The sequence below is a fragment of the Coregonus lavaretus genome (assembly GCF_964263955.1).
Source record: "Coregonus lavaretus genome assembly, chromosome: 15".
Classification (NCBI taxonomy): domain Eukaryota; kingdom Metazoa; phylum Chordata; class Actinopteri; order Salmoniformes; family Salmonidae; genus Coregonus; species Coregonus lavaretus.
In genome coordinates, this window is record NC_140002.1 from 517,922 (window position 1) to 536,893 (window position 18,972).

General features: G+C 43.0%; 1 protein-coding gene across 1 annotated transcript; it reads right to left on the minus strand.

Moving 5' to 3' along the window:
* Positions 1 to 975: 975 nt before the first annotated feature.
* On the minus strand, positions 976 to 15,694 carry ca4a (carbonic anhydrase IV a; the record flags this gene model as incomplete). Its single annotated transcript, XM_084178304.1, has 8 exons — positions 976 to 1,155; positions 5,089 to 5,252; positions 6,978 to 7,044; positions 8,726 to 8,818; positions 9,053 to 9,198; positions 9,454 to 9,618; positions 10,447 to 10,491; positions 15,631 to 15,694. The coding sequence occupies 8 exons, from the start codon at positions 15,692 to 15,694 to the stop codon at positions 976 to 978; spliced, it is 924 nt and encodes a 307-aa protein (XP_084034430.1).
* Positions 15,695 to 18,972: the final 3,278 nt, after the last annotated feature.

The window sequence follows — 18,972 nt, forward strand, 5'->3', positions numbered from 1 at the left end:
TGTAAACTCCCTATTCAGCTTCTAGAAGCTGTGTGTTCAGAATCGCCCCCTGTCACATGACCTATTGTCAGAGCAGTTTTGGAGGGAGCCGGAAAAAGCTCATCACTCCGGCAACGCATCGTCATCTTCCTCCACCTCCTCTTCCTCCTCGTTGAGCTCATGTGTGACTGGGGGGGGTTTGGGAGTCGGGACAGGGACAGTTCAGCTTCTAAACACTTTAACACTTAGAACTGTTTGGTGTGTTGTGTTCATCGTGGGTCAGCCTGTGCCCTTTAGTTACCCCTGGGCGGGTGATTCAGGTGTTGCTAGGGGACCTCCGTCCTCCTTACCCCTCAGATAATGTTGCCCGGCCCATGGTGGGTGGCATAGAATGCCCACCCTGACTGGTGACGGTGGTGGCGATAATGGGAGTTCATGGAACTTGGCAATGCAGAGGGAAAGGCCATGGCATCTCTCTGCTCTCCTCTCCTCTCCTAGGTTATAAACTGGAGACTGGAGAGTATTTATGACCGCTAGCTATTAATAGCAACTAGCCACCATTAACACGTTCCATTCAAGAACATGATCACTTGCCAGTCCAGTGCCAACCAGGTCATGGATGTACAGGCATCTATATCTAGACTACAGCAGCGACCACAGAGCAGAGGGTCCTCACATTTTGTATGGTAACTTTAGGCTGAGGACTCTAAATTGACCTGACACTGAACAGAGAGGGGAATGTTGAACTTATGAACGGCATAACTCATGAACTTTAGAACTTCGAGAGCTCTAATACTCTAGAGTTCGAGAAACTAATGAATCACTAGAATGCATTGTAAGTGCCTGGGCCATTTTCGGGCTGAGAGTTGTCAAAGGTGTGATTGTCGGTTGGTTGGTGCCGTAGTTTTAGTGCGTCTGTTGATTTTTGTGGTCGGTTCTGAGAACTCATGGTGTTCATGCTGGTGGTGGGTGTGGCTCGCTCGGAATGCCCTTCCTCTAGTTGGGCTGCGACAGTCCCATCACCGTGGCGACGGAAGCCACGAGGAGCGCGGCGCTGGCCAGTACCACTGCGCCTCCCGAACGGTACACCACGCGGCCATTCAGGGGCTGCACCGGCCGGAAGGTACCCACCATGTTCTTGCCATCCTTAAACTGGAGGTCTGAAAACACACGCAGCTGGAAGACAGAAACCCCAATGCAGAGACACACAAAAGGTCACTGAGTCACAGTTGATACCAACAGTAACAATAAGTATCATCATATCAAATCAAATGAACAGTGTATCTACTAGTAGGTTTAGTTCAACTACTCAAAGCCAGACTGACAGACTGTCTTTCACAGGAGTGTTAACAGAGCATTTTGTAGGAGACATATAGTGTTGTTCTGAATGAAACGGCTCTCCACCACATAACTGTTCTGAATGAAACGTCTCTCCACCACATAACTGTTCTGAATGCCACGCCTCTCCACCACATAACTGTTCTGAATGCCACGGCTCTCCAGCACATAACTGTCCTGAATGCCACGCCTCTCCACCACATAACTGTTCTGAAAGAAACGGCTCTCCACCACATAACTGTTCTGAATGCCACGGCTCTCCACCACATAACTGTTCTGAATGCCACGGCTCTCCACCACATACAGTTGAAATCGGAAGTTTACATACACCTTGGCCAAATACATTTAAACTCAGTTTTTCACAATTCCTGACATTTAATCCTAGTAAAAATTCCCTGTCGTAGGTCAGTTAGGATCAACACTTTATTTTAAGGATGTGAAATGTCAGAATAATAGTAGAGAGAATGATTTATTTCAGCTTTTATTTCTTTCATCACATTCCCAGTGGGTCAGAAGTTTACATACACTCAATTAGTATTTGGTAGCTTTGCCTTTAAATTGTTTAACTTGGGTCAAACGTTTCGGGTAGCCTTCCACAAGCTTCGCACAATAACTTGGGTGAATTTTGCCCACACACTTTTTCAGCTCTGCTCACAAATTCTCTATAGGATTGAGGTCAGGGCTTTGTGATGGCCACTCCAATACCTTGACTTTGTTGTCCTTAAGCCATTTTGCCACAACTTTGGAAATATGACTGGGGTCATTGTCCATTTGGAAGACCCATTTGCGACCAAGCTTTAACTTCCTGACTGATGTCTTGAGATGTTGCTTCAATATATCCACATCATTTTCCTTCCTCATGATGCCATCTATTTTGTGAAGTGCACCAGTCCCTCCTGCAGCAAAGCACCCCCACAGCATGATGCTTCCACCTCCGTGCTTCACGGTTGGGATGGTGTTCTTCGGCTTGCAAGCAACCCCCTTTTTCCTCCAAACATAACAATGGTCATTATGGCCAAACAGTTCTATTTTTGTTTCATCAGACCTGAGGACATTTCTCCAAAAAGTACGATCTTTGTCCCCATGTGCAGTTGCAAAACATAGTCTGGCTTTTTTATGGCGGTTTTGGAGCAGTGGCATCTTCCTTGCTGAGCGGCCTTTCAGGTTATGTCGATATAGGACTCATTTTACTGTGGATATAGATACTTTTGTACCTGTTTCCTCCAGCATCTTCACAAGGTCCTTTGCTGTTGTTCTGGGATTGATTTGCACTTTTCGCACCAAAGTACGTTAATCTCTAGGAGACAGAACGCATCTCCTTCCTGAGCGGTATGACGGCTGCGTGGTCCCATGGAGTTTATACTTGCGTACTATTGTTTGTACAGATGAATGTGGTACCTTCAGGCGTTTGGAAATTGCTTCCAAGGGTGAACCAGACTTGTGGAGGTCTACAATTTTTTTTCTGAGATCTTGGCTGATTTCTTTTGATTTTCCCATGATGTCAAGCAAAGAGGCACTGAGTTTCAAGGTAGGCCTTGAAATACATCCACAGGTACACCTCCAATTGACTCAAATTATGTCAATTAGCCTATCAGAAGCTTCTAAAGCCATGAAATCATTTTCTGGAGTTTTCCAAGCTGTTTAAAGGCATAGTCAACTTAGTGTATGTAAACTTCTGACCCACTGGAATTGTGATACAGTGAATTATAAGTTAAATAATCTGTCTGGAAACAATTTTTGGAAAAATTACTTGTGTCATGCACAAAGTAGATGTCCTAACCGACTTGCCAAAACTATAGTTTGTTAACAAGAAATGTGTGGAGTGGTTGAAAAACAAGGTTTAATGACTCCAACCTAAGTGTATGTAAACTTCCGACTTCAACTGTACACTACCGTTCAAAAGTTTGCGGTCACTTAGAAATGTCCTTGTTTTCCATGAAAACATACATGAAATTAGTTTGAATAGGAAATATAGCAAAATGAATAGGAAATGTAGTCATTGACAAGGTTAGAAATAACGATTTCTAATTGAAATAATAATTGTGTCCTTCAAACTTTGCTTTAGTCAAAGAATCCTCCATTTGCAGCAATTACAGCCTTGCAGACCTTTGGCATTCTAGTTGTCAATTTGTTGAGGTAATCTGAAGAGATTTCACCCCATGCTTCCTGAAGCACCTCCCACAAGTTTGATTGGCTTGATGGGCACTTCTTATGTACCATATGGTCAAGCTGCTCCCACAACAGCTCAATAGAGTTGAGATCTGGTGACTGTGCTGGCCACTCCATTATAGACAGAATACCAGCTGACTGCTTCTTCTCTAAATAGTTATTGCATAGTTTGGAGCTGTGCTTTGGGTCATTGTCCTGTTGTAGGAGGGAATTGGCTCCAATCAAGCGCCATCCACAGGGTATGGCATGGCGTTGCAAAATGGAATGATAGCCTTCCTTCTTCAAGATCCCTTTTACCGTGTACAAATCTCCCACTTTACCACCACCAAAGCACCCCCAGACCATCACATTGCCTCCACCATGCTTGACAGATGGCATCAAGCACTCCTCCAGCATCTTTTCACTTGGTCTGCATCTCACAAATGTTCTTCTTTGTGATCCGAACACCTCAAACTTTGATTAGTCTGTCCATAACACTTTTCTCCAATCTTCCTCTGTCCAGTGTCTGTGTTATTTTGCCCATCTTAATCTTTTCTTTTTATTGGCCAGTCTGAGATATGGCTTTTTCTTTGCAACTCTGCCTAGAAAGTCAGCATCCCAGAGTCACCTCTTCACTGTTGACGTTGAGACTGGTGTTTTGCGGGTAATATTTAATTAAGCTGTTTCTCAAACTAGACACTCTAATGTATTTGTCCTCTTGCTCAGTTGTGCACCGAGGCCTCCCACTCCTCTTTCTATTCTGGTTAGAGCCAGTTTGCGCTGTTCTGTGAAGGGAGTAGTACACAGCGTTGTACGAGATCTTCAGTTTCTTGGCAATTTCTCACATGGAATAGCCTTCATTTCTCAAAACAAGAATAGACTGATGAGTTTCAGAAGAAAGTTATTTGTTTCTGGCCATTTTGAGCCTGTAATTGAACCCACAATTGCTGATGCTCCAGATACTCAACTAGTCTCAAGAAGGCCTGTTTTATTACTTCTTTAATCAGCACAACAGTTTTCAGCTGTGCTAACATAATTGCAAAAGGGTTTTCTAATGATCAATTAGCCTTTTAAAATTATAAACATGGATTAGCAAACACAACGTGCCATTGGAACACTGGACTGATGGTTGCTGATAATGGGCCTCTGTATGCCTATGTAGATATTCCATTAAAAAATCAGCCGTTTCCAGCTACAATAGCCATTTACAACATTAACAATGTCTACACTGTATTTCTGATCAATTTGATGTTCTTTTAATGGACAAAAAAAATTGCTTAGTTTTTCAAAAACAAGGACATTTCTAAGTGACCCCAAACTTTTGAATGGTAGTGTAACTCTTCTGAATGCTACGGCTCTCCACCACATAACTGTTCTGAATGCCACGGCTCTCCACCACATAAATGCCACGTCTCTCCACCACATAACTGTTCTGAATGCCACGGCTCTCCACCACATAACTGTTCTGAATGCCACGGCTCTCCACCACATAACTGTTCTGAATGCCACGGCTCTCCACCACATAACTGCTCTGAAATCCACAGCTCTCCACCACATAACTGTTCTGCTTTCAGAGTGTTTCCTAATGTACCAACAAGACGTTGGGTTAAACGGCTGCTGTACCTGGTCTCTGCTGAGAGGGATGGGCTTCTCAAACACGGTCCAGACCACAGACTCAGTGCAGTTAGGGGTGGTGAGGGAGCCCTTGTAACGGTAGTAGTTGGTCAGGTTCTGCTGGGGAGGAATCAGCTGCTCCAGAGACACAGCGCTCAGAGAGGTTTGAGTACCTGCAACAGCACAGCGCACCATCAGAAACATTGAGCACTGAAACAAATGGAGACACACAGAAGTGATATTAATCTTAGCAAAACATTGGTGTTGGTACTTGTCAACAGAGAACGAGAGAAACATAGAGCACTGAAACAAATTGAGATAAATTGTATCTGCGATACACAAGTTACATACAAATTGTACATTAATCTTGGCATGAATTCATGAAAATATTTGGCATCTGGAGGCAGATAGGACAAGACGCATCGAAGACATTAGTGAAGACATCAAATCTCCTCAGTCTTTAAATTAAACTGTGTAATGATGAACAGTATCTGCTACACAGAACATATCTGTAATCCCGGCGCCAAAAATCTGTCAGCCCTGCCACAAAAGGACCAGCTGCCATCATGTCAGTGATTCTCTCATTAACACAGGTGAGAGTGTTGACGACACTCACAGGGATTGGACTGCTGAGGACTGGGGTAAAGTCATTTTCTCTGATGAATCCCCTTTCCGATTGTTTGGGGCATCCGGAAAACACCTTGTCCGGAGAAGACAAGGTGAGCACTACCATCAGTCCTGTGTCATGCCAACAGTAAAGCATCCTGAGACCATTCATGTGTGGGGTTGCTTCTCAGCCAAGGGAGTGGGCTTACTCACAATTTTGCCTAAGAACACAGCCATGAATAAAGAATGGTACCAACACATCCTCCGAGAGCAACTTCTCCCAACCATCCAAGAACAGTTTGGTGACGACCAATGCATTTTCCAGCATGATGGAGCACCTTGCCATAAGGCAAAAGTGATAACTAAGTGGCTCGGGGAACAAAACATCGAAATTTTGGGTCCATGGCCAGGAAACTCCCCAGACCTTAATCCCATTGAGAACTTGTGGTCGATCCTCAAGAGGCGGGTAGACAAACAAAACCCCACAAATTCTGACAAACTCCAAGCATTGATTATGCAAGAATGGGCTGCCATCAGTCAGGATGTGGCCCTGAAGTTAATTAACAACATGCCAGGGCGGATTGCAGAGGTCTTGAAAAAGAAGGGTCAACACTGCAAATATTGACTCTTTGCATAAACTTAATGTAATTGTCAATAAAAGCCTTTGACACTTATGGAATGCTTGTAATTATACTTCAGTATACCATAGTAACATCTGACTAAAATATCTCATAACACTGAAGCAGCGAACTTTGTGAAGACCAATACTTGTGTCATTCTCAAAACTTTTGACCACGTCTGTACAAAGATACACTAATCTTAGCAGATACTAGTTTCAATGTCCCAGCTGTGAGTGTGGCTTTGTGAATCAATTGTATGATACATGCCATATCTTTAGCTAAATGGATCTGAATAATGTCGTATATGAAGATTATGACGTTGTTAATGTTTTTAAGTGGAATCGGAGAGAATGTTTATTTTAGTTAAAAAGTAGCCATTTGTGGGGTGACGCCCCAGGGGAGACAGGTGATTGGACAGCAGAGGGAGCAACCCATATTTTTGCATTGTTTATAAGTATGGGCTAGACGAAGAAGAGGTTAGAGCGACCATTGCAATCTGGGAAGTCGCTCTCCGGGTGTCATGACATCCGTCACTCATGCTGGAATCTTGTGATATGAATAAACTTATGATCAAAGGTTCAGTATGAGCGGACTCCTTTGTTTGACAGCAATGAGCACCAGCAGCGACAAGATACGACAATAACATATACATTAGTTATGAAATATACTCACCAGTCGTACTGATGCTCTGGAGAGCTTTTACAATGGGATCATATTTTCTGTTGGCACTGAGAGATTCCTGACAATGTTACAAAATAAGAATCATGACTCGAGCATACAGTGCCTTCAGAAAGTATTCACACCCCTTGACCTTTTCCACATTTTGTTGTGTTACAGCCTGAATTTAAAATGGATTACATGAAGATGTTGTGTCACTGGCCTATGCATTATAACCCATAATGTCAAAGTGGAATTATGTTTTTCAATTTTTTGTATTTTTTTAAACAAATTAATTAAAAATGAAAAGCTGAAATGTCTTGAGTCAATAAGTATTCAACCGCTTTGTTATGGCAAGTCTAAATAAAGTTCAGGAGTAAATCAATTCTTAACAAGTCACATAATAAGTTGCATGGACTCACTGTGTGCAATAATAGTGTTTAACATGATTTTTAAATGACTACCTGATCTCTATACCACACACATACAATTATCTGTAAGGTCCCTCAGTCGAGCAGTGAATTTCAAACACAGATTCAACCACAAAGACCAGGGAGGTTTTACAATGCCTCGCAAAGAAGGGCACCTATTGGTAGATGAGTAAACATTTTTAAAAAGCAGACATTGGATATCCCTTTGAGCATGGTGAAGTTATTAATTACACTTTGGATGGTGTATCAATATACCCAGTAACAACAAGATACAGACGTCCTTCCTAACTCAGTTGCCGGAGAGGAAGGAAACCACTCAGGGATTTCACCATGAGGCCAATGGTGACTATAAAACATTTACAGAGTTTAATGGCTGTGGTAGCAAAAAACTGAGGATGGATCAACAACATTGTAGTTACTCCACAATACTAACCAAATTAACAGAGTGAAAAGAAGGAAGCCTGTACAGAATACAAATATTCCAAAACATGCATCTTGTTTGCAACAAGGCACTTAAGTAATACTGCAAAAAATGTGGCATGGCAATTAACTTTTTGTCCTGAATACAAAGTGTTATGTTTGGGTCAAATCCAATACAACACATTACTGAGTACCACTCTCCATATTTTCAAGCATAGTGGAGGCTGCATGTTATGGGTATGCTTGTAATCGTTAAGGACTGGGGAGTTTTTCAGGATAAAAATAAACAGAATGAAGCAAAGCACAGGCAAAATCTTATCCAAAATGTATGGCAAGATCTGAAAATGGGTGTCTAGCAATGATCAAGAACCAATTTGACAGAGCTTGAAGAATTTTGAAAAGAATAATGGGCAAATGTTGCTCAATCCAGGTGTGGAAAGCTCTTAGAGACTGACCCAGAAAGACTCACAGCTGTAATCGCTGCCAAAGGTGCTTCTACAAAGTATTGACTCTGGTGTAAATACTTACGTAAATGAGATATTTATGTATTTCATTTTCAATACATTTGCAGATATTTCTCAAACATGATTTCACTTTGTCATTATGGGGTATTGTGTGTAGACAGTTGAGAGAAAAAACAAACAATTGAATCCTTTTGAATTCAGGCTGTAACACAACAAAATGTAGAATAAGGGGTGTGAATACTTTCTGAAGGCACTGTACATACACATAAATACATCTCAATATATAAACATACAGTATATCACATCCAAGACAAATGCAGGGTCCTATAATGCGTTTAATATCATTACCCTCAACATTGTATTACAAGTGTTGCCATGGATATGTTCATTCAAAGTCAAAGATTGACTGGCTATGGCAAAGATCATTCAAACATATTGAAATGTTTACCTCATAGAAAAATCCCAGGACTGCAACTCCGGATGGATCTTTCAATGCATCTCCCAAGTTTGAGTGTTGCTGTTTCATGTGAACAATGTGTAGCTGTAGAAAAGAGAGTCAATAGAAAGTCTAAAAGTCGTTTTTAAAAACCTTCATCTGGGCTCCGTTTCAGCTCACTTTCAATTGGACTGTGATCCTCTGTTTGATTCACACTGATAAGAACATTTAAAGAAAAAAAAATGTCAAAGTGTGTGTGTGTGTGTGTGTGTGTGCGCGGATGTGTGTGTGTGTGTGTGTGTGTGTGTGTCAGACAGTGGCTGTCCTAAATAACATTACCTCCATGGGGTACTGCTCTCCGTCGATGGTGTGCTCTGACCCTGGTCCCCCGTTCTTGCCCCAGTGCAGGTGGAACTGCACCGCCTTATAGGGCGTCTCCAGGTCTCCACCGAACACATAGGCTTCGTGGGGCACGCTCACCTGAACTGGAGGGGATGACACAGTGGAAATTAGACAACAAAAATACTTTCTAGATGTTTGTTGCTAGGAAACGACATGCTTCTAAAGGGAGGTGGTGGGGTAGGGGGATCAACAACAGAATGTTTTGTCTTGGAATGTAAACAATTTCAGTAAAAAAGCATATTTCCAAATGTTCACATTTTTGACATAATTTAAATCAAGCATTGTTGAGTTCAGGTAGGCATGAGCAAAGACTGTTTAGTGGCCTTAATGAAACATACCAGAGTGTCCATTGTTTTTGATCAGGCCTTCGAAGGAATCCTGGTACTGTCTGAACTGGAAGGGTGTGAGGCGCTCGTCTGGTAAGGTCTTCCTGTGGACGATGTTGATGGGGGATTGGACACGGCCACCACAGGCTATGTTGGCATGATCCCACTTCTCTGGTCCTGTAGAACAGTGAGGAGACAAGACACATCGTCAGGGTGACAGCAAGACACGTCGTCAGGGTGACAGCAAGACATGTCGTCAGGGTGACAGCAAGACACATCGTCAGGGTGACAGCAAGACACGTCGTCAGGGTGACAGCAAGACACGTCGTCAGGGCGACAGCAAGACGCATCGTCAGGGTGACAGCAAGACACGTCGTCAGGGTGACAGCAAGACACGTCATCAGGGCGACAGCAAGACACGTCGTCAGGGCGACAGCAAGACACGTCGTCAGGGTGACAGCAAGACACATCGTCAGGGCGACAGCAAGACACATCGTCAGGGCGACAGCAAGACACATCGTCAGGGTGACACCAAGACGCATCGTCAGGGTGACAGCAAGACGCATCGTCAGGGTGACAACAAGACACGTCGTCAGGGTGACACCAAGACGCATCGTCAGGGTGACAGCAAGACGCATCGTCAGGGTGACAACAAGACACGTCGTCAGGGTGACAGCAAGACACGTCGTCAGGGCAACAGCAAGACACATCGTCTGGGCGACAGCAAGACACGTCGTCAGGGCGACAGCAAGACGCATCGTCAGGGTGACAACAAGACACGTCGTCAGGGCGACAGCAAGACACGTCGTCAGGGTGACAGCAAGACGCGTCGTCAGATGGAGAGGAAGTGGATTTATTGCTGTAACGGTCAAGTCCCTCCTTAAATAACTTGAACGTGTAATGGTGACATGACAAAGATGAGCTAAAAAGAGGATCCAGTCACTGTGTTGTATGGACAGATTTAACATGAGATTTTTTTGTTCATCACTGTGTTTCAAAACTCACCATTACAAGGGGTGGCACAGGTGTGCTGGGACTGGTAGCACCAATCTGAAACAACATGACAAACATCAGTAAGCCATACATGGTCAGAATACTTAGTGCATAACAAACAGCATCTAATCACACAATCTGTTGTCTGCCTGTAATATAATGTAAAAATCAGCATCAACCATCAATCACTTCAAAGCAAATATCCTTGTGAAAGCAGTGGTGCGGAATGACCCTGACATTAATAAATAAACAATGTGAGTTGTTGCCACAGATTGAAACTGTGAAGTTCTGAAACCAATGGAGAGTATTTCAGGGAGGAGAGTAGAAGGGGCGGGGCGGGGAGGGGCTGGGGTCTGATGTCATCATTCTACTACTCTGTCTGCCCCATACATTCTAATTCTAATTCTATGCCCCCATTAATTCTAATTCTAATTCTAAATCTATGGTCCCATATATTCTAATTGTAATTATATTTCTAATTCTATGGCCCCATACATTCTAATTCTAATTCTATGGCCCCATACACTCCATTCACACATCTCTTTCTGGACGGAGGCAGTTATCACATCATCTGAGTAAACAATGTTTATACACTCGTCATATTGTTAACCCTCACAGTTAACAACATTCCGCACTGCAGTCTATTTTGAAAACTAAGGGGGAGAGAGAGGGAGGTGGCTGTTACAACCAGTGGTTAGCAGTTATTCTGGAGTATGGCCAGAAACCGCATCCGCAAGATTTCAATCATATTTATCAAATCTGCCGATTATCAATAGTTCGTTTATTTTCTCTTTCCGCAAACAATGAATTGTTCAAGTTTTGCTTAAAGTCAACTGTTATTGCCGGTCATACAAATCCCCTAATACACAGGAATTGTATGTTCTATTGTTAAAGTACACAAAGGCACACTAACAAGTTTACACGCTATCAGAATATATACAACAACAAAAAATAATATTTAACATCAAACGACACATTTCCTCACGTTTGTTTTGAAAGTGTATTAATATTTCACAATGGACTTGGTCATGTTTCCACCTAGCTCCCGCTCTGAGACAACTATCTACTGCTATCTCGCAAATCGAATATTTATGGCAAATACAAAAACGGAATATACTGTGTTATTATTACTGGATTGGAAGGGTTTCTCCTCCATGAGCTGAAGGAAGTGCTGTGAATTGGGTTCAAATGCCTGGTGTTTTTCTTTGCCACCGTTGGTTGGTAAGCCCATTTCCTTCTGTACTGGCGTGATCACGGCTATAAATAAAATAAACCCAAATAAACTCTGCAGGGGGTATAGACTTGGAAGGTCACAGAGTGTACCCATATGGTGCCATTATTAACATATTGTTCTCAATAAATAAATAACATTCAAGCTGATCAAAGAAAAGAGCCAGCACCAAAACAGCCACAGGTGCTCTGGTATGGGAATAATACAAGAAAAGCAAAAGGTAGGGGCGGCAGGTAGCTTAGTGGTTAAGAGCGTTGTGCCAGTAACCGAAAGGTCGCTGGTTCTAATCCCCGAGCTGACTAGGTGAAAAATCTGTCAATGTGCCCTTGAGCAAGGCACTTAAACCTAATTGCTCCTGTAAGTCGCTCTGGATAAGAGCGTCTGCTAAATGACTAAAATGTAAATGTAAATGTAAAATGTAAAATTATAACCACAAATAGTTCAGTGGCATAGAAAAATTAAAAAGTGGGTTTGCACCTTTTGGGGGCCCTGTACAAAATGTGGTTGTGTAACGTGTGGGCTAAGTCACAATTAAAATACACCAACGCCTATCGGCTAATGCCTTCATTGGGCCAAGTAGCCTCGCCTTCTACCCTGGCCTACATAACCCCCTACTCCAACTTCCACCTGTAGAATTAGTTCTAGGAGTTACACTTCCTAGATGACGTCATGTCCATTACCCAATGCACTAGAACCACCATCAGAACAGTTATCTTTTCACTATTGTCCAACAACAACAAAAAGACGAATATGTTCTAAAGGCATTTGTAAACCATGCATGAGTGGAATAGTGTATTTTAAATGGCATTTGAATTTTTTTTTTCTCAGAGGAATAGGTATGGTGTGTATTAAGTCTTTATGAACAAGTTTTAAACTAACACAGTCCTTAATGTCAATCAATTAAGTTTGTCAATCAATTATCCTACAAACAGAGCCTGCTTCTGTTAATTGGCATCGAATCAGATTTCCTGTGTAACCAATAGGTGATCTACTGATAGGCAGACCTCGACGCTGCATTGATCTTTAGACCAATGCAGAGCAAAGTAACGTCGAACAACGGGTACTCAATGGTGTTGAGCTGAGCGCACTCCCAGGGGAGCGAGGTTTTGAGCAGCCAAGAAATAGTAAACTGTCAAAGAGAAACAAAAGGCAATGAAAGAAAAATAAATAATTATGTCAGCACATTTGCAGACATCATTAGGATATTAGGGTATTTTAAACGAAGACAGCGAGAGAGATCTGAGATATGTCATGGTGTTCTCTCTGCCGTAAACATCTCTCCACATGTAACATGGTCTGTAGGCCTATCGGTTGTATAAGGCGCTTACCCTAGAGACATAGACCTAATTACACAACCTGGTCTCAGAGCCTTTCGTATTATTCTGTACGTAAATATCCTACACTCCATTTTGTATAATATGTTACATTTTGCATGGTTATGTATTAATTTGTTCATCACCCATTTCGTATGATATGTTACGAATTACAATTCGTATTATATATTCTGAAATTGTAAAATGTACAATATGTTACGAATTTGCAAAATTGATGATATGAACTCTAGCTAGGTGGGTAAGTTAGCTAGGCTAGGGGTTAGGGTTAGGGGTTAGGGTTAGGGGTTAGGGTTAGGATTAAGTTTATGTGTTAGGTTACAGGGTTAACATTAGGGTAAGGGTTAGCTAAAAGGGTTAAGGTTAGGGTTAGGGGAAGAGTTAGCCAAAAGGGTTAAGGTTAGGGGAAGGGTTAGCTAACATGCTAAGTAGTGGCAAAGTAACTAAACAGTAGTAAGTGGTTGAAAAGTTGCTAACTATCTAAAATGCTAAAGTTGTCTGTGATGAGATTCGAACTCGCAACCTTTGGGTTGCTAGACGTTTGCGTTATACACCCACCCCGACCAACCACCCTACATACCATACTAATTTGAGCATCTCGGTTTTTCCGTTTACTATGTTACGTCTAGTCTATGAGACCAGGCTGAATTCCAAGGGGGTATGAAAGAACCTTAATAATCAAAGATTTACAAATGGGACAGCAAAAGGGGCTATGGTGATATCCAAGTGGTTGGCATGAGGTCATAAGTGTGTCTTTTGGAATGCAAAGGGGACAACCCCCCCGGAAGAGCAGGGGTGACTTCAGACAGTGAACAAGTGTTTAAACCAACCAGTTCAACCATCTGCATTTGCACATTTGAGAAAATATTTAGGATATAATGTGATGTAGCAATTTGATAGGCTATCACTCGGGGAGCAATTGGTTAATTGGTATATGGGGATTTTTGTGTGGATTCAAATGGAGAAAGCTCAAGGTTAAGGCATCTTCTTATCAGATGCAAAAGCAATGTAGCATGATGTTATCAGTTACTTCTGTGACTGCAATCTTCATCCAAAATAATATGGTATCCAATTTCGTTCTCAGTGGGGACAGCACTGTGTTCTCCACATCCGCAGAGCAGGCAGTCTATTGCAGCCTGTAGTTTGTGAGCGCGTTACCCATTTCAGCACTGGGGAAAACCAACAGATAATGTATTTTTGTAATTTTGTAAATTAAACCGTTAGACCTACCTGTAGGAGATCTGAGTTCTCACGTGCTTGTGTAGAGATTTGCCGTTTTTTTACGCAGCGCTTGTTGTTGGAGCTCATGCTGCTTCTCGTTCTCGAGCGCTGCGGCAAGCACGCAAGTCTCTCTCATTGGCTCGTGCTGAATTCCGTATCGGGTGCAGGTGCACGTGGAAGAACGAACGGGGATTGCTTGATATAACGGAGCTGTTTTTTTTCTGAAAACGATTTGATGGGCTTCTCTGTTCGTTTTCTTTTAATAGTTGCCCAGCATAATCTACCGGTCACCATGTTGACACCTAAAAGACCGACATCTTTGGCACATTGATTTGTTGACAGACAGAGACACTTTAGTTTCACTGTATGTCCTTGAACTTACTGTGCCAGTGTGCTTTCCTGGTGAGGGGGAAGGAGAGTTGTGGATCTGCCTGCCAGCAATGCCGTGACGCTCGTAAGGAATGCGTGGGAAATCTCTATGATGGATATGGCAGGTGTTGGAGAGCATTTATGCGTGCGTTTGGGGTGATGATATGCCGTGCGCGGGACGGAAGCATCTCTTTAATGTTGGAGGCTAGTTGTGATCATAGGGTAGTACCCTAAATCCTACATACGTTATATATATATATATATATATATATATATATATATATATATATATCAAGTTAGCCTGCGCAGTGTTTTCAATTTCATAGATGCTCTATTATAACATTGGATGATATCTGAGAGGCGGCTCGATGACACTGGATTTTTAAAAGCCAAACAGGACCTTTCCAAATGAAAGGTAATTTCGACTTCAAAGAACCTATAACAAAAATATAACAGCTAAAACTGACTTCAAGCAGTTGTTTTTAATGTGTTATTGGTCTACTTGTAATATCATAATAAACCTATGCTTGAAAGCTTATCAAATATGAAATATATTTGTTGCCGTTTAATTAAAAAAAAAAAAAATCTAAACCCTCAATACAACATCAAGAATGTAAATGGAAAACAGTAGTCTGTCTTTCAGAGGGGAACAATGATCAGGTACATCGTGACTAAATAGGCTACTCGTCGGCTGATCAGAGGATGTAATGTGATCTCACTAAGCTGATATCTTTAATATGCAGCCAGGACACTATTAGTTTTACCTCAAAGCTTTGAATGGTAGGGAATTAGTACGTTGTCGCCTGTTTACTTACATTTGATCAGTTAGGCTATATATATATATATATATATATATATATATATACCTAGTTATTTTTTTTTTACTATACAATACGTAGATTCCTACTTATCAAGCTATTTTAGTTTCCCCCAATTTATGAAAAATAGATGCACAAATCTGATTTATTGAACGAATTTATAGTCTATACAGAGATTACACCTTTCCTTCCAAGTTCAGACTACAATTAATTAAAATCGACTCACCTGCACCGGTGCAGATTTTCAAAAAGGATGCCAGAAAAATGGATAGGATAAGATGCTGCTGCATTTTGGAGAGCGTCTCTGCCAGGCTCGAGCGGCGCAGGGCAACACAATAAGTAATTTTTTCAATGTGATCGCATTCTTCTTCCAAGGGGGTCTTATACTTATCTATCATCCTACTCAACAGGAAAGAAACAGCCCACCCCTGGCCCCTCCCCTTTGGATATTACTTCTATTGAACATCTCCTCTGATAAAACAATTGTACACGAGGGCGTGTTAAACGACTGCCACTAAACGAACACCAACGGACCACCTCTGATTACTTAAACAGCATATCACAAACAATACAACTTTATTGTCCATATGTTACAGCACACAACAGAAATTCTCAAACCCCTACACAGCACACATAGAGTTGAGACAAGCACTGGTTGAAGCTGCAGTGCAGCACCCCTGAATAGTGAGCATGCTGTGGGGTTAAGGGCCTTGCTCAAGGGCCAACGGTAGGGGAATGTCTTGAGGATGTGAACCCAGCAGCCCTCCAGTTGCGAGCCCCTTTTCCAGCACCCGGCTCAGGAATCGAACCGGACACCTTTCGGCTACAGATCCAACTCTTTAACTGATCGGCTACCTACCACCCCAAGTATACATACTGTATATTTGGCCGACCCCACTGCAGTTCCCCCGGTCGCGACCCCGGACTTTGAATACCACTGTCCTAGGGGAACATGGAATACGGTGCATACCTCAGAAAGATGACAGGAAGTTGAGAAACATCCAGCAGGCCAGGATCCCTGTGTGTACCCATGGTTCAGATGTATTCCCCCTTCTGAAATGAGCACGGTACTGGGTTACAGGTTGCTATTCTGTAACCTGGCTGTAACCCAGTAACATGCTCATTCCAGAGGGGGAATACATCTGAACCATGGACACACGCACACACAATAAGGCCAACCCAAGCCGCGCTGCTCCGATAGGTCCTTCTCAGCATGGAAGCAACTCTGGTGGATGGGTAAGCAGGCCAGCCCAGTACAGATCGGCTAGGTTGGGCTCAGTGCTGTGGCATTATTGTAACCTTTGAACCACTTAATGGACAGGTTCCTTCTGTTAATCGATTCCATGTTCAACCCTCTTCAAACATGCTAATTTTGATATGTGGGAATGGAAAGGTTTTTAAGTCACCATCACAATAGTTATTATTACATAAAATTGATTAAAATGAACAATAACAGCTAATATTATTGACCTGCATCAACTCTCATTCATTTCCATTACTTTGCATTGTATAAGGGGTGTACAGGTAATACACCCCTGCCTATAATTATATTTCCATGTTACTGTCTCCCTCCGAAACACTAGGGTTTCCATGTTACTGCCTCCCTCCGAACCACTAGGGTTTCCATGTTACTGTCTCCCTCCGTACCACTAGGGTTTCCATGTTACTGTCTCCCTCCGAACCACTAGGGTTTCCATAATACTGTCTCCCTCAGTACCACTAGGGTTTCCATGTTACTGTCTCCCTCCGAACCACTAGGGTTTCCATAATACTGTCTCCCTCCGTACCACAAGGGTTTCCATAATACTGTCTCCCTCTGTACCACTAGGGTTTCCATAATACTGTCTCCCTCCGTACCACTAGGGTTTCCATGTTACTGTCTCCCTCCGTACCACTAGGGTTTCCATGTTACTGTCTCCCTCAGTACCACTAGGGTTTCCATGTTACTGTCTCCCTCCGTACCACTAGGGTTTCCATGTTACTGTCTCCCTCCGTACCACTAGGGTTTCCATGTTACTGTCTCCCTCCGAACCACTAGGGTTTCCATAATACTGTCTCCCTCCGAACCACAAGGGTTTCCTTAATACTGTCTCCCTCCGTACCACTAGGGTTTCCAAAATACTGTCTCCCTCCGTACCACTAGGGTTTCCATAATACTATCTCCCTCCGTACCACTAGGGTTTCCATGTTACTGTCTCCCTCCGTACCACTAGGGTTTCCATAATACTGTCTCCCTCCGTACCACTAGGGTTTCCATAATACTATCTCCCTCCGTACAACTAGGGTTTCCATAATACTGTCTCCCTCCGTACCACTAGGGTTTCCATGTTACTGTCTCCCGCCGTACCACTAGGGTTTCCATAATACTGTCTCCCTTCGTACAATTAGGGTTTCCATAATACTGTCTCCCTCAGTACAACTAGGGTTTGAATGTTACTGTTTCCCTCCGTACCACTAGGGTTTCCATGTTACTGTCTCCCGCCGTACCACTAGGGTTTCCATAATACTGTCTCCCTCAGTACCACTAGGGTTTCCATGTTACTGTCTCGCTCCGTACCACTAGGGTTTCCATAATACTGTCTCCCTCCGTAACACTAGGGTTTCCATAATACTGTCTCCCTCCGTACCACTAGGGTTTCCATGTTACTGTCTCCCTCCGAACCACAAGGGTTTCCATAATACTGTCTCCCTCCGTACCACTAGGGTCTCCACGTTACTGTCCCCCTCCGTACCACTAGGGTTTCCATAATACTGTCTCCCTCCGTACCACTAGGGTTTCCATGTTACTGTCTCCCACCGTACCACTAGGGTTTCCATGTTACTGTCTCCCTCAGTACCACTAGGATTTCCATGTTACTTTCCCCGTCCGTACCACTAGGGTTTCCATGTTACTGTCCCCCTCCGTACCACTAGGGTTTCCATGTTACTGTTTCCCTCAGTACCACTAGGGTTTTCATGTTACTGTTTCCCTCAGTACCACTAGGGTTTCCATGTTACTGTCTCCCTCCGTACCACTAGGGTTTCCATAATACTGTATCCCTCTGTACCACTAGGGTTTCCATAAAACTGTCTCCCTCCGTACCACTAGGGTTTCCATAATACTGTCTCCCTCTGTACCACTAGGGTTTCCATAATACTGTCTCCCTCCGTACCACCAGGGTTTCCATGTTACTGTCTCCATCCGTACCACTAGGGTTTCCATAATACTGTATCCCTCCGTACCACTAGGGTTTCCATGTTACTGTCTCCCTCAGTACCACCAGGGTTTCCATAATACTGTCTCCCTCCGTACCACTAGGGTTTCCATAATACTGTCTCCCTCCGTACCACTAGGGTTTCCATAATACTGTCTCCCTCCGTACCACCAGGGTTTCCATGTTACTGTCTCCCTCCGTACCACTAGGGTTTCCATGTTACTGTCTCCCCCGTACCACTAGGGTTTCCATGTTACTGTCTCCCTCCGTACCACTAGGGTTTCCATAATACTGTCTCCATCTGTACCACTAGGGTTTCCATAATACTGTCTCCCTCAGTACCACTAGGGTTTCCATGTTACTGTCTCCCTCCG